Source organism: Mixophyes fleayi, chromosome 4 (assembly GCF_038048845.1).
Source record: "Mixophyes fleayi isolate aMixFle1 chromosome 4, aMixFle1.hap1, whole genome shotgun sequence".
NCBI lineage: Eukaryota > Metazoa > Chordata > Amphibia > Anura > Limnodynastidae > Mixophyes > Mixophyes fleayi.
Genome location: NC_134405.1, coordinates 79946510 through 79962920, shown reverse-complemented (window position 1 = coordinate 79962920; position 16411 = coordinate 79946510). Strand labels below are relative to the sequence as shown.

At 40.3% G+C, this 16411-nt stretch overlaps 1 protein-coding gene across 2 annotated transcripts in view; it reads left to right on the top strand.

Annotated features, from left to right (window-relative positions):
• The window catches only part of MAP2K5 (mitogen-activated protein kinase kinase 5), an 89337-nt gene extending 73193 nt beyond the window's left edge, over positions 1-16144 (top strand). For both annotated transcript variants that reach the window (XM_075207577.1, XM_075207578.1), the window contains exons 18-22: positions 3678-3704; positions 4073-4105; positions 6397-6458; positions 7895-7940; positions 15304-16144. In XM_075207577.1, coding sequence (XP_075063678.1) covers positions 3678-3704; positions 4073-4105; positions 6397-6458; positions 7895-7940; positions 15304-15408 — 273 coding nt within the window. In that variant the 3' untranslated portion in view covers positions 15409-16144. The remainder of the gene's footprint in view (positions 1-3677; positions 3705-4072; positions 4106-6396; positions 6459-7894; positions 7941-15303) is intronic.
• The last annotated feature ends 267 nt before the right edge of the window (positions 16145-16411 follow it).

The following is a 16411-nucleotide window of genomic DNA, read 5'->3' as shown; positions in this document are numbered from 1 at the left end:
GCTGATCTGCTGTTTATACACTTACCAGTGGAAATCCTCCCCCTTCCCCGCACTGATTGATGGAGATGCTCTCTGTTATTCCAAACGGCTTTTTAAGCTGTTTTTAAGAATTATTTGAATAAAATGCTGGCGTGCATTGTGTCAGGGGGGAGAATGGGAGATTATCTGATGAACAAGATAGAAGAGACAGATAAGAGAACTCAGTGGGAAGAAGAATGATCAAAAGATGAAAAGATACTATGACATAGAAATGGGAGTAAAGATATTTGTACATCTGGTAGAACATTCATTTAAAGGACAGCCATGAATAAAATAAAAATGTAAAAGTATGTTGTGACATATATTGCATTAAAGACAATCTACAGGTCCCTTCTCCTATAAGGACATCTGTCAATAGATCCCAACTGTCAAGGGACAGGCTCTCTTTCTCCAGATGACCACGTGTCTGTATCCGTAGCTCCTGTGAACACACCTAAAGCTGGTGACTTACAGGGCAATCCAGGTTTAACCACATTACTCTGCCTGGAAAATCTGGATAAACCATCAGAGCAATCAGAATCTGATATACAGTGATCATGGCGGCATGTGTGCCATCATTGGCTGACTGGACTCCATGAGCTCCCTGTGATCTGCATGTGTGGTTGTATGAATGGATCTGCTCATTGTTAACCGTAAGATGATAATGACTTGTACATGCCTTACTGCAACATTTACTAAATAGATTACTTTATCTTTCTGGTTTCTGTCTGTGCTTCTTATCCCTGTCTTTTTTATCTTCAGACTAAATTGTTAATTTTGGTTACACTGGGCATAACGCAGCTCTGCATATAATTGTATCCAGATAGGAGCTTGGTGTTCTATCCGAGGGGAACAGAAATCAACAACTCTGGTGTTCTATTCTGATGATATAAAGACCTGGTTGAAAAGCACACCCAGAACATGATGCAGAGCACTTCTGTGTGTCTCTGAACCCCTGTGATTTTCAGAAGAATGACAGGTCCCCACAATTAGTAAGGATGACTGATGGTGATGACTAGAGTGGTGATGGGCTGCTTGACGTGTTACATAGGTTCGGAGACTGTCGGAGAAGACCAGGGGGCCTGGAGTGTTCTACGGTGTATTTACTTTATGATTCTTATCCATTTCTTCATAGAATACTTGGCATTACATTTATTCTCCTCCTCTGATTATTCATCCCGGCATCATACCACCAACTAGAGTAGGATTGAATCAATATTCACCAATTAGGGTAGGATTTAATCACTATTCTCCCACGTGTGTGTGTGTGTGTATATGTATGTATGTATGTATGTATATTTATGTATGTGTGTGTGTGTATGTATATATATATATATATATATATATATATATATATATATATATATATATATATATGCTTATGTGGCCGCGTTTTCTTGTTTTTGACTTATTTTTGCAACACATTGGCACCTAGCTGTAAAACCACACAGAAAAGCAACTAGGAATGTACTAGGGAGCTCCATTGTACCTTACACCCCTGTGTATCTCTTCATAATAGATATGTGTGGTGTTCGTGCCAGACATTGTGTTATATACCAAGGTGCAGTGTTTGTTGTGTTGGCAGGTAAGCTGTAGAAGCTGTGAGTATTCCTGATCCATATTGTAAGTTAACTTTATACCATCCACTTAGAGGTCTAATCATTTTTTTTTTTTCTTTTAAAGTGGTGTAATAATGATTTATATATGCAAACATATATAGTGCAATGTATTACTAAGTTAATAAAGAAAGTGATAATGTCCCTTTAAATTTCTATATTATATATTAAAGTTTCTACTTGTCTGTGTAATTTTATCCCTAATTAAATGTGATCATTGGAATAGTATGTCACCTTCTGTTACTTTACAGATACTTTTTAATCTAACTGAGATGATAGTTCTGTTGTTATAAATGAAATCTGTCCTTAGAAAAAATAAGATAGAGGGAATGTAGCTGTGTAGACTAAGCCACAAATTACCAATCAAATCAGGAAAGTAATCTTCCCATGTCAAGGTATTGTTGTTTCACACAGTTCTAGGCACACAATTTAGGTAAATAATCATTCAACCATTTATGCTGGCGACACACGGGACGATCGTGCCGTTTGCCCTGAGCAACAGGAGAAGTGGCCAGTTTGGCCACACATGGCCATATTAGACATGATCCGGCCGTTAGCCGCAAGGACTGAGCAGCTGTCTCACTGGGGCCTGTTATTGTAGGCAGAAGATCGCTCATCTTTCTCCTATTGCATTTGCTATTATGTCTGTCTCCAAAATATGCGCACTGCATTATTATTGATCCTGTTTTGGGGTCTAGTGCTGCAAATTTGGGCCAATTGCTAAGTATCGCTGCCGACATTACAACTTATTTGACCCACTTTAAGTAAACACCAAGTCAGTAGATTAGTTAGGATGTTCACTATTTGGTTTCTTTTATGCTGTATAATAAATCTCAATAAAACAAAAAAAGTATTTAAACAAACAAACACCAACTCGGTTGATAAACCGACCACCATGGGACAACAAAGTTTTATTTTCGTGCAACATAACTTTCACAGCTGCTATTCTGGTCAAACACCATACTTGTAGGAACTTGTAATCCTGAACTTCACCACATTAAAGTGCATATTCCCTACTGGCTGTGAAGTCTGCCATTTTCTGGGTGATCCAAGAATGAGGACAACATAACTTTATCAATTTATTAGGAACTAGAGACCTCTCTGTGAGGTCACTAGTCATGCGTGTGTGTATATGTATGTGTGTATATACGTGTGTGTGTGTATATATATATATATATATATATATATATATATATCTCTTACAATTTGGTGGCTATTTTGTTTCCTAGCTTAAACAAGAATCAGCAACTTTAAAATGTTTTTGTTAAATCTGCTATTGAGCCTAATGAGGACGGATCACCCACTTCAGCGGCTGGGCACCTCCTTCACTTATTTTGGATCTGGCCCCTGCAGAAAGCCATCTCCTCTGGCAGCCGCGGCCCTTCACTCCACACACCAGATCCCTGTCCCATTACAGAGATATAATTAAAGTTTGTGTCTCCCAGCCAGAAATTAGGCAGGGGTGACACGCCAGGCCAGCCCTGGCAGGCGGCCAGAAATTCTAATTTCTGACGATGATTTAATTTCAATTTTAAATAAATTGTTTTTTAATTTAAAAAGAGCGAGTTTCCTCACATTAGCGATGATTGCCACATTAAGCTCTGCGCTCACGATGGAGCCGCATAAAACATTATTTATACACGGAGCGGAAACGGCTTTGCCTCCGAAATGGATTATGTTTTTTTTTTTTTTTTCCCTCCCTCTTCTAATATAACCTGGAGGATACTAAAAAGTGTTTGTGGTAAATTAGCATTCTGCAGACTTTCACCCATAAATGAGAGAAGAGCTATTAACACTTGTGTATTTTCATTATGTAAATTGTGTTAACACATGCCCACAAATTGCCACTAGCAAGACAATCATTTTCTCCCAGTGATCATAATGTGTCCTAGTGAGATGTTTTGATTATGACATGCTAATTACATATTGCCTTTTTCCCCTCTGCTCTCAGTTTTATGTATATTCCTCTCCCCTTCCTATTCTTTTTGTATGCCTTTATTTATTGTATTTTTATGTAATAGTTTTATCCCCTTTCCTCCCCAGATTCAGAAAAACCATGGGTCTTTAATGGTGAGTGTTATGAGTCCAAGCAGGAGGGGGGGTGGGGGTCTGAGCGGAGAAAATCTAGGCGGGGGGGTGGTGGAAAAATTCACTTTTCTCTTTTCCTGATGGCTGATTCTTCCTGCATGCTCCACTGCCTTGTTTTAAACTTTGCAAATTGCATTTTGAAGAAAAAGCAAACATTTAACTGCCTGTATTAGATTAGGTACCATTAGAAATAATAGCAATGCTCCAACATCAATGTTTTTATAAGAGCTCTCTGCTGTTGATTAATCTTGCTATTTTTATTGCATTAATGGTGTGTTTTTTTGTGTCTCTTATGACTCTACTGTAGAGATATTGCATATAGGTTAATACTTGTCTCTCTCTCTCTGCAGCCGTTCCAGATATTGCAATGCATCGTTGATGAGGTGAGTCTCAGACTTATGTGCTTTCGCTCCTAAAGTCATTCCTAATGGAGTGGAAAGCTTATATTTTGTTTCCTAATGAAGCACAATGGACGACACCCTCTGAGAGAGTTCATTGTCAAGGCTTGGAGCTGTTTAACATGGCTCGGCCTATGCTCTCCCCCCACTCCCATCTCAGCCAGAGCCCCCTGCAGACTGATCCTAGCTGTTGTAGCGGGCCCCATGGACAGGGCTGGAGAATATTAATCAGGGCTCAGCCCTCCCTGCTGGGGTTGTGCAGAGAATGGGATCGCCATGTAATTGAATGGAGTGATGCTGTGCATGTGTACAAGGGATGGGGGCTGTCACTTGTATGTATTGGGGAGGGAGCTGGGTAGAGAGTTAACAGCAGATTTGGTTTATATTGTATGTGTGTAGAAAACGTAACCTTTATATAGTACTGCTGATGTGCCCCAGATTCCAGTTATACAGTATGCAGATGGGAGTCCCTGTGGCTGGTGCATGGCATAGCCCATCATCCCAGCTCACTGCTCTAGGACCCCTTGGTTACACAAATGTTCATTACTCTGTGAGCTATGTAAATGGGGGAGAGCCTGGAGGCTTAGTGATAGCCCCACACATCCCATACAGTGCACTGGGTCATTGCTATGATCACCTCTCTCACATGTTAAGTATGTTGTGGACAGGAATCGGCCCACTAATCTGGCCCGTGCGGTGTTTACTTTCTGCAGAGGTTGGTGGGTTTGTATGTTCCCTGACTGTGCTGGATGAACCATGTTCAGCTAATGTGGGAAACAAAGCTGTTAATAAGGGCTCCCACTAATTGTCCCTCTTGTAATTACAGCACTTGTTTCACTGATAATTGAGCCACAGCAATTATCTGTATGTTTAGTAATCAGATGGCAGTGTGATGCTGCCGTGGTGATTGGCATATGCTTGAAATTGTGGTGTTTTACATTAGCCGTACACAGCCGGTGCCCATGTATAGGTATGTGGGTGCTGGGCGTGGTGTATTCATCAGGGTCTTCAGGCAGTGCGTGGGGTGGTCTGCACAGGACTCTGTACAATGTCCATTATGTCCTCTATGGCTGCCTGTTACGTATGTGTGTTGTTCTTTCACATTTCGTGTTATTTGTCACAATGAGAATGTTGCAACGAACAGTGATTGTGTGCAGTGTCCACATTTTTATGTCATTGTGACATTGTGAAAGGTGATTTTTTTCAGTGACCATTTCCTTTCCCCAAATCTTGTAATTTTTTGTCATTGTCCCCTTTGTGCTGTGCCGATTTCCTTGTCGTAGCCTTCCTATGCTTCCTAAGGGTGTATTTAGGAAAACTGATGCGCAAGGAAAAAGGTGCTGTAACCCATAGCAACCAATCAGATTTTAATTTCCATTTCCTAAACTGTGCTGTAAGAAACAGTTTGTGATTGGTTGTTATGGTTACAGCACATCTCCTTGTGTACCAGTTTTCAGAAATACTCCCAAATATGTCTCCCTCCTGCTCTGGACACTTGGAACTCTGCCTGTCTAATTCAAGCTCTGTCCACGCTTCTACTTTTTCCCACCAATTACTTAGTTATTCAGATTAGCTGACAATGACGTCTTTACAGCCGTTGCTAACTTTTGTCCACCATTTTTCCTCTGGTTCTCCCATGCGCTGGCTCATACCCTTTGGTAGACCTGATGCAGGTGGAGTGGCAAATACCAGATTCCTTCCCTGCAGGAAACATGAAATAATTTATTTAATGTTACATTTGCCTACATGCCTCCCTAATAAAGATTGTTGGATAAGTGTTAGTTATACTATTTGTAAACTGGAAGTCCAGCTACTGCATGCATAATGCAGACTAATAAGGCTTAAATATTCCTGAGTCCCCACCTAGGAGCAAAAACAATGTGCACACAAAGTATTGTAATAGAATGATGAAACATGATATTTTCATGAGATCGCCCATTTGCCAGTTCTCTTCACCCACTTGTGTATAATAAAATGAGGCTAAAGGGAAGCTTTTAAACACCTGTACTTTAGTATAGTGTCTTTATTTGGGAGAGGAAAGTACAAGGGTAGTACTTAGACTTTGCACCTGAGTGTATAGAACACATGGGTTGTACACAGGTAGGGATGGTAAAGCAGTCACACTCCATCCACAGGCTACAGAATACCCTGGGCACATGTATATACTTCAGATGTGCACAGAGCAAAAGCAGCTGCAGCAACGCAAAAAAGTGAGACAATTTTTGCACAGCGCTTGTACATGTGAAATGATCCCCATTGTACTTTTTATGTTTTAGGACTCTCCAGTTCTTCCTGTGGGGGAATTCTCCGAGTCCTTTGTACATTTCATTACACAATGGTAAGCATATTCCATATACAGAGGGACAGTCCTAGTCCCAGTGTATTCCAGCTTCTTCTTACCTCCTAAGTACTTGTCCTCTATTTATCTTTTATTCTCTTCTGTCTCTTACATCTCTAGCTAGTGTGGTCAGTGTATATCGTTGTGTGATGTGTGATATTAAGAGCAGTCACTCACAGGACAGGCTGTCTTTGTGAAGCCTTAATCTGACATTTCACAATAGCTTCTCCCCAGGGAATACTGCCCTATTAAACCACATTAACTCAATGTTCAGTTATATCGGTAGCAGCAGCCCACAAACTACTGTATTGCTCATTTCTTTCCACTACTCAGAGGATGGAAGTTACTAGTATGTAAGCAGATCATTTACATTCTTGATATGTGTTCTTGGGCATCCTTTGGGCTGCCAGTGGCATCAGATGTCTCACGTCTTGTAATGTCCGTTATTCCTCCTTAACTCTTGTAACTTCCTCTATTAAATACAGTATGTATATCACCTCTAGTAGAGTACCATCTATCCCTACAAGTGAATATTATGATTGATAGTTAGCCAGATAATAGCTTGGTCCATTTATCTAAGCCAGTCTGTGCATAAGCTTTAGAATATAGAGGAACCACTATTTTTATGAGCAATAATGCCTAGATCTACTTGTGTGTTTTATAAACTTTTCTCTCATTATTCTCTTGTATTTTATTTTCCTCTGTTACCCAGTATAACATTTATTTTTCATTAACCAGTAACACTCTGCACACATTAATTGTCCCCACTTATCCAAGAGGAATAGGCATTTTCATACACATAATATTATTTTACAGATGCCCAAGTCTCCATCCATAAGAGCTGCAAAGATGAATAGAAAGTCTAAATAAGTTGACAAGCCTGTAAAGGAGCAGCTAGATTGAACTTTTATTCATCACTTATCTATTTACTATGCAGCAAAACAAAGAGATAGGGAAGCAGTAGTAATGTATAGTAGGGCAATATATAAACTACAGAGGCTGGAGAGCGTTTTAGTGGACAGAACATCAAGCCACACTGATCCAACCTTGGAGAACATGCCAGGAGTCACTACTGCAACATCTAATGCAATGTTTGGCAACAAGTAAGCCAGGTGGTTTCTGTTGCTGTCAAGATGTTTAACGCAGGACGTCCTGACCTGGAGTAATTGGTCCCAAGTTTTGGTTTAGCAGCTTCCCTAGTTATGCTGGCATACTGTGCTCATTCTCTGACATGACTAGTAGGACCATAGTGTGGATACAGGAAGGATTTGGCAACATCCTTCTTCTCAATATATGACACTTGTGTACAGACTAAAGTATTACACAATATAAGGCGGTGAATACTCAAGTATTGAATATAATATGTGTACTCTTGTTTCTCCATATATACCAGTCTGTGTCAGTCACTTTATATATAACCTATTTCTGTTTCACAGTATGAGAAAACTACCGAAAGAGAGACCTGCACCGGAAGAGTTAATGGTAAGGTTTGTGGGTCACACAACCAGTTTTTTTTGTTTTTATTATTTAAACAATTCAGGTCAGTTTTGAAGGCTCATAACTTAAAGCTGGTCACACAAGCTATGATAGATATATATATATATATATATATATATATATATATATATATATATATATATAGTAAGCCAAACTATTTTTAATAAATAAATCTGACATTGTAATATGTGGTCCCCAAAATGACCATCCTGATACGGGATCCAGTTTGGTCAGGTAGAATGGTAAACCCGCTCTGCTTATAGTCCTATCAGCATGTATAGGGTATATTAATAGATGACATTTTAACATATATTTCCTATGAAAGAGAATATACAGCAGTTTACTCCATTCAAAGGAAGCTCACAACCTATTCACATTATTTAACACAATTAGCTGAATGGCATCACAGCAGCGTGGCAGAGCTGCCCGAGAGGTCCTGGCATGGGTTGTTGTGATTGGGTCACATCCACTTCTTACATCCTCTTCAGTCCTGTGCCCTTGCTGTTACTTGGCCTCCCCACCAATTGCATAAAATAATGTTATTTGGTTGCTGCTTAATGCAAATTTTTGGGCAATCAAGAACATAGGGCTGAGTTACTTGTGATTAGTTAGGGCAGGGGTGTAACTAATGGTTTCTAAGCCACATCAGTGGTGGAAGTGGGAGTGTATATGGTGGCGTGCCATACCGCCACTCCTACCGCCTTCATTGTAACACTATCGGATTCCATTCACCTACATTCCCATAATATTTTTCGTACCTCCACTTCTATATTCCGCCACTTCTAAATTTCCACTTCGACCACTGAGCCACGGCTTAATTTTTTAAAAGGGCCAAGCCCAGCCCAGCCCAGCTAGGCGCAGCTCACCATCACTGCTCAATATAAATACTAGAAGAAGCACAGAAAGCCAGTGACATTAGTACCGAGTGCAGGATGGCCTCTCATCCGATGATCAGTCAGCACAGTCTATATATTATATGGTAGACGCACCAAAAATTTACCTCCAACATTAGAGAAAACATATGTCTCTAATAACAGACTGGGAAACGATTGCAAAAACTGGTGCATGGGGAAAAGATTTTGTTAGCGACCAATCAGATTTTGTCTTTTATATGTTTAGTGCAGTCTCGAAAGTGTATTCAAACTGGCAGCTCTACCTGAGCAACGGGACCAGCGTACAACGGGGCCAAATTGGATGTCACATTGCTGTTCAGGCCGAGAAGCTAGATCTTTTCCGTCATCACTGGCAGGGGCGGATTGGGAACTTAAAGTGGCCCTGGAAAAAATTATTGAAGTGGCCTCATGTCGGCGGGACCAAAATAACTGTAGGTGGGGTCAACACAAAAGTAGGCGGGATTTAGAACTACAGGAATTTGGTTGTAGTAACATTTCGGAAAACCTAGATGTGATGACTTTACACACAGTGGGTCATCTCTAAAGCCATGCAGGGCAAATGTATAGTATACTATAGACAGCCCCCTCTTAGTATAGTATAGGTAGCCCCCCATTATATAGTATACTAAGCCCCCCTCACTTACCTTCAGTTGCTCTGAGCAGCGTCTCTTCAAACATCAGGTAGACAGGAAGTGAAGTCAGACTTCCTGTCTGCCGAACAGCACCGTGGGAGCCTAGCAATTGGCTGCCTGTTGCTGCCCACTGAACACCAATATTTTAGATTGCTTTCCTGTACGTGCCTCCCCCCGCCACATCCAAACGCGCCCCCCCGGAAAAATCTGAGGTGGCCTCGTTAGGCATCGGCCTACCGGGAAACTTCCCTGTAAGGTCTATGGCCAATCCGCCCCTGATCACTGGATCCTGTTAGCTCCATTGTATCATGACCGCAAATGCAGGCCTATTGCTGTCCGACCGCAGCTACAAAAATGTCCAATAATGAACAGACTTTGGATAATTTTGGGACATGTGGTCACTTTGTGACCACACACACTGCAATATTGGGCCAGTTATGTGTGTAGCCAGCATACGATTTGGAAACCTACTTCTGAGGTTTATATCCTTGGCTTTCATGGCATAAACCCAGTGTTGTCCACATGGATAACTTGCAGATTCCTTGCTGTAACCAGGTGTAGAGAATCTCTGCAGGGATTTTTTGAAAGTTGAAGAAGGACAGAGGTTGTTGTGACCGTACAGTAGGTCCTTGCTAGGCTTCCTGAGCAAATGCAGAGAAAATAGAAAAACTGCTCTTCATGTCTTTTATAGAACCATTAATATCCTGAGCTTATACAGCACCGCCTAAATCACATCTAGGGTGTGTGTGTGCCCCCACCCTGCACTGCGTTGTATAGATTGCTGGGGAAACAAATAATAAAGTGCCTTTTAGCACCTTTGTCTTTATTCCTGTGTGACTGGTGGGCTCAGCTGTGACAACAGGTCGGGATCTACAGTCCTTTCTCTGAAACATGCGGACGGTTGTGTATGTGAACTAGTGGGATTTTGAGGAGAGGGGGCAATAATTGCAAAGTCTTGTATTGCACCTATCTGTACCACTTAACAATGAGCCCTCCAGGGCCCTAATTCAGTCTCCATAAACATTTGTCTGTTCTCTAAAGTGATGAATAGAGCATTGATATAATTGTTCTGTTATACAAAGAGAAGCACACTGGTTATAGATCACTGTATAATATATTACTGCATTTATAAAATACACTTTACAAAACGTACTATATGGTGTATTGGATCATATACTGGTCCACACTTTTCTTATATTATGGAATGTGAATGGATTTATTCTTTAGTCTCACCACTGATCAACACAAAATACCTTGTGTGTGGAACGTATGGCTACTTTTCTGCCGCATTGCCACATGTGGACACTGTAATATTCGACCCTTGTTCCTTGCAACATAGCGTGACTTCCACAAGATTAGATGGGGATCATTGGTCAATAACAATTTTCAATTGTTCAAATTATTCCACAGATTCTTCACAGGATTGAAGGTTGTCTTTTCCGGAACCACTGAGCGATTTTTATTTAGTTATTTTTGATATTTAAGCCACGCCAATGTGACTTTTGCTGTATACTTTGTGGATCATCGTCCTGCTGGAATGTAAATCTTCTCACAAGTTCTACTTCTCTTTCAAACTACGGCTGGTTTTCTTTCAAGATTAGTTTATATCTTGCTCCATATATTATCCTCTCGTCAGAAGTTTCCCAGCCGCTGTAAAGCAGAGAAGTATTTCCATAGCATTGTGCTTCCTCCATCATACTTCACGGTAGGGATAGTGCTCTTGGGATGACATTTTTTCTGGCAAACTCTGGGCGAGATTTCATTTGAGCTTCAGCAATGTCTTTCTTTTTTGCCACCCTTCCCATAAATGTTAGATTTGTAACGTGTCCGGGCTATTCTCATAATCTGTTTCTGCCATCTGTACCATGGAAGGTTGTAACTCTTACGGTTACCATAGGCCTCTTGGTGGTTTCCTTTACAAGTTGCCTTCTCACATAGATGCTAGTTTCAGAGGACAGCCAGTGCTTAAGAAACTCACAGTTGTGGCATATTCTCACCAGTTCTTATGATGAACTGGCCAGCGCTCTGCGGGATATCAATATTTTTGAATCTTCTTGTATAGTTCTTATGTTTTCATGGATTAACTTTGAATGTTCTTTGATCATCATGATGAAGCTCATGTTTGTAAATGCACTAACCAACTGTGGAACAAATTAAACAGGTGAATTTATATTGCATTAAATTGAACCCCTTTAATTGTACACAGGGCAACTCTAATTAGTTAGCGCAGAGAATGGTTGCATCGGCTTTATTGAGGTGTGTCTTGGGAAAAGCTTTGAATGCATATGTAATAAGTTTCTAATTTGTGTATTAATTAAGAAAAAGTATTGGGATTTTATAAATTTATTGTTTAAAGAAAATAAAAGTTTTACTCATTTTTTTTTTTGCTTTGCTTTACTTTCCTTAATGAATCAGGCCCAGTTTGTTTATGGCAGCGTTACCCAAGGCTGCTCTTAAGGGGTTCACAATGTACTATCCAGGTGTGCCAGTGATAAAGAGTGTTTTATCAACTGAGTATGCTTAAAAAGTTTTATACTTAACGCAAAGTATGGTGATTAAATTTATTACATTTTGCTTTACAAAAACAGTATTCTCAGCAGTATTTGTGATGTGGACAGTCTCAATATGAATAAATTTAAAGGATTGGGAAAGTACTTAATAATTTATATTTTATAAAACACTGATACCTCCGTGCCCACTATATACTTTGATAAACTTGCAGTAGGGATCCAGTTTTTGCTGTTGGTGATAATTTGTGTATTCCTTTGAATTAGATATGTTTGCCGCAAATAAACTGCAGGAAACATCACTGCTTGTTTGTATCACATTAGACTGCGTGTGACTGTGCAAACAGGTTACCACGCCTGGGCTTCCCCTCTCTAAAGCTGTGGAGCAGAGTCTACAGTGTACCTGACCGCTTCTCTAACACTGGCACCTCTCTTTTTCTTCTTTTGTTTTGGGTGACAGTGGTGGTCACATATGGTATTACATATAACTGTTTTATGTCCTCGTAGTAATTTTTATGCAATTAATAAAATCTTTGTACTATAAACTCAAAATCAACAACTTATCCCAATAATAGTATTTCAAAATCTGTGTTCTTTCCTTTTGGGGTTTATACAGTTATACAGCCCAGAACCAGGAAGGTTTCACACCACCTGTGTGGGGGTTAGGATGTACAAAAGACTGGGCTTGGCATTGTGTTGGGTGGTTTTGACCACCTGTATTCAGTATGACATTTACAAGTGTTTGGGTGTGTGACAGGAAGCCAGAGATTTTTATTTTATTGCATCTATGATTATTGAAAAGCTGTTGTGACTGACGGGCCTCCCTTTAGTTGAGGAAGTTCCCCAGTGCCATCATTCAAAAGGTACTAGAGAAACAACAGGCTTGTTGCTGAACTTCATTAGCTTCTTGAAGAGAGACACCTCTTGGAGTCCCCTCCGTTCTCTATGATTGTATCCTGCAGACAGCTGAGCAGCCTGGTGGGTAGCTGGCAAATGACTGGATGGCCATGCCACCTATAATCTGATGACTAGAGAATTAAATGTTCTGATAATCTCAGAGCTATCTTGATGTTATATAAAATTAAATAGTAGAAGTAGACATGCCCCTTAAATCTTGGTGCAATTTTTGACGCTAACCAGCTGTAAATCTACCACCACCTCGAACTATCATACTGTCCAATTGTAGCATTATAACAGGACACTATCCTGTAACTAACAAGACTCTATTTCTGTAATGAAATACTTTAGGTTGTATCTCAGTTTTCGCAGTAGTCTGATACTGCTGGTGGTACTTCCCCCTCTGTGTGTGGAGGCTGAGCAGGAGCTGGAGAACACATCACATGACCCTGTCATTGTGTCACCAAAGAGTTTTCTGACCTCTCAGTCAAACTATTGTTTCAGTCTGCAGAATTCTGGAAATTTACACTGTATTTTAACTAACCACTCCTCCTACTCTTAATGAGGTTATGACCAATCGCTTATTATAATTGCTTCCTACTCCTTTTAATTTTCAAGCTTATTAATCACAAGAAGAGTTATTTAAAATTGCATAAATTAATCTTGGATTAAAAGACCATCAAGGCCTAGAAACAATTAAGAATATGCAGGGAGTCCCAGGGGCAGTGCAATGTCTGATTGTAGCAGTCAGGTGGGCCTGGCTGAGCGGACGGCAGGATGATTAATGCACACAGCATTTCACTCAGAGTTTTAGAAATGCCACTTGCTGACCCTGGAACTGTATCGCTTGCCAGAGAGGAGTAGCGGCTACTGATCCTTGCCAAAACTACACGCGGGGTTTGATGCTTCCTGACATGACTAGGTCGGTTAAGGGTAAATAACAGCCAAACTACTTTAGCCCGACAGCAAGTAAAATGGTTCTATATAATCTGTTTATCTGCATATTTGCCTAGTGTACAACAGCTGTCATATTTGTTGCTGTACCAAGATACCATTATAGCCACACACAGTGAAAAAGTTCTGCCACCTAGTGGTGAATATATTCTGGACAGTGGTGGTAAGATTTCTTGGCCTGCACTCATGGGTGGCCAAATGGCTTGGCCTGTGTGTGGCCAGTGTCCCCTGAAGACTCTAATGATCCAATGCTAGTCTCTTATAGACTGGACCTCCTCTCTGATTCAACAGTAGTGTTGTTCATGTCCCTACTCTGTACACTACCCGTTGCATGCTGTGGTACACAGGAAAAGGTCTGAAACAGTTGGTCTAGTATACAGAAGACCTGTGTTGGACTGTTGGAAGCTTCAGGGGATGGGGTGAACAATGTATCGGAAGTAAGAGACAGGATTTATTGTTACCATATACTGAACTTCTCCAATTCTACATTTTAAATTTTGGGTGCAGTTCTTTATTAAATGTGAAATGGACACACCTGCATACTTGCACAGCGCCATATGCAGGACAAGAACAAAGCTAATTATGCCACAAGTGCCCATAAATTATACAGCCTACTTCTGTGTATGTTCCAAAACATGGTGAACTTTGCTTACAGTAGACACCTTCTTGGCTGAACACTGGCTGCCAACATGCAGACTCACACGATTTGCACATTTCTCCTCCTACGTTGTACATTGTATAAGATTCTTCGCTGCACTGTGCAGCTAGGCATAGGACTTAGCATGGATGCTGATATACTATAATAAATGGCTAAACACTGTAATTATAGAAACTAGTTCTTAAACACAAACCTTGCTAATAATACTTAAATAATTAGATCCAACATTATACATTTGAAAAGGGTTTGAGTGGTATGGTGGTATAATGGAAGTAATACATTCTACTTCACTTTTTTTAGTAGAGGAGATACTTGGTGGTAATTGAGGGTGGCATTAACAAAAATGTGGTATTAAAAGGGAGTTTTCTATTGATATTATGTAATATATTAAAACAATAGACTAGAAACATACAGGTCCTCGAGTACACCACCACTGGAAAGTAACTGGAACCAAGTTGCAAAAAAAAACTTAAAATGGAACAGATTGTGTAACCAATCCATTACATAAGGGCCAGTGGCCCTTACAAGGCCCTTCATGTACAAATATTTATAAGGCACTGTATCCTAGTAAATTCATACAATGCATATTCATAAATATTGGTTGAGCCAAAAAAATGGCTGCCTCCACCATGTATTGGTGACAGGGGTATTTTAAGAATATTGTGCTATATATTTATTCCTCTAAGATTAACATTAAATTATAACTTCCACTTGCATAATTGATCATGAAAGTATCTGTGTAACATATATTTATTAGGAGTTAAATGTGCTTAAACAGAATGTAATGCTCTTGTCTCTCTGTGACAGGGTCATCCATTCATCGTTCAGTTTGATGATGGGAACACAGAGGTAGTATCTATGTGGGTGTGTAGAGCGTTGGAGGAGCGACGGGCGCAGAGCAGCCAGGAGTGAGGCGACATCACAAAGGAGAACCAAACTGGCCCATATACACTGACTGGTTCAGTAAAGACACTGTCCTATCCACAGTGCACTGTGAGTGGTCGCCTAGTCGTTGCCAGGATACCTGGTGATGTTGTATAGATGATGTACGTGTTCAGTGTGACTGTTAGTAAAACATTCCATGAATTAGTGGATACTTCACAAGAAGCGTCTGAAGAAGATTGTACAGGACGATAAGGATATTGAACAAAGGTTGGACTTAGGCACTTCAGCCACCTATCTCTTGGAATTCACAATGTATTGCAAGAAACGTTCATTTTCTGCCCTGTCGGAGAGAAAGTTAAGAAAATGCATTGTACCCTTATACTTCGCATGAGTTACACTCATTGGGATGATTGGGTCTCATCCTTTCGAGACACAAAGCCGCTTCATACATTGTTACATTGTAGTCTACAATTCATTGCAATGTTTTCCAGGATTCTGCTGCATATACAAGTGCCATATTTAATACAGGCCTCAGGAGTCTCCCCTTTGCTTGGACATATAGCAGTTTTGGGTTGCAGGTGAGTAAGTGTCACTGTGATCCTCCGCTCCCAGACACTCAGGTGCCTCCTCTCCCCTCATGTGGACTCAGCTTGGCTTCCTCTTATGAAGTTCCTGAGTTATAATATGTATTACTGTATGTTTGTTAGTATGTCTTGCACACAGTTCCTTTTTCTCTATAATAAACATTTTTTTATACAATTGACATTTGTGGGTGTTTTTTGTTTTGTATTTTGTTTTGTTTTTTTTAATCTTAAGTCAAATGTGAAGAGCAGGTGAGTGACTAAAATAGTGAGTGACATTGATAATCCAAAGTGGCTTCCCCTTGGTCTGCATCTAAAGGCAGTACAGTGTAGCGGAGTATTGCATTCCCAGCAAAACAATGGTCTCTCTGACCACGCCCACTAGTGATGAGTAAGAGAGCCACACCCCATGGCATTTCATGTGGCTGTTATATGGCAAGCTGGATAGA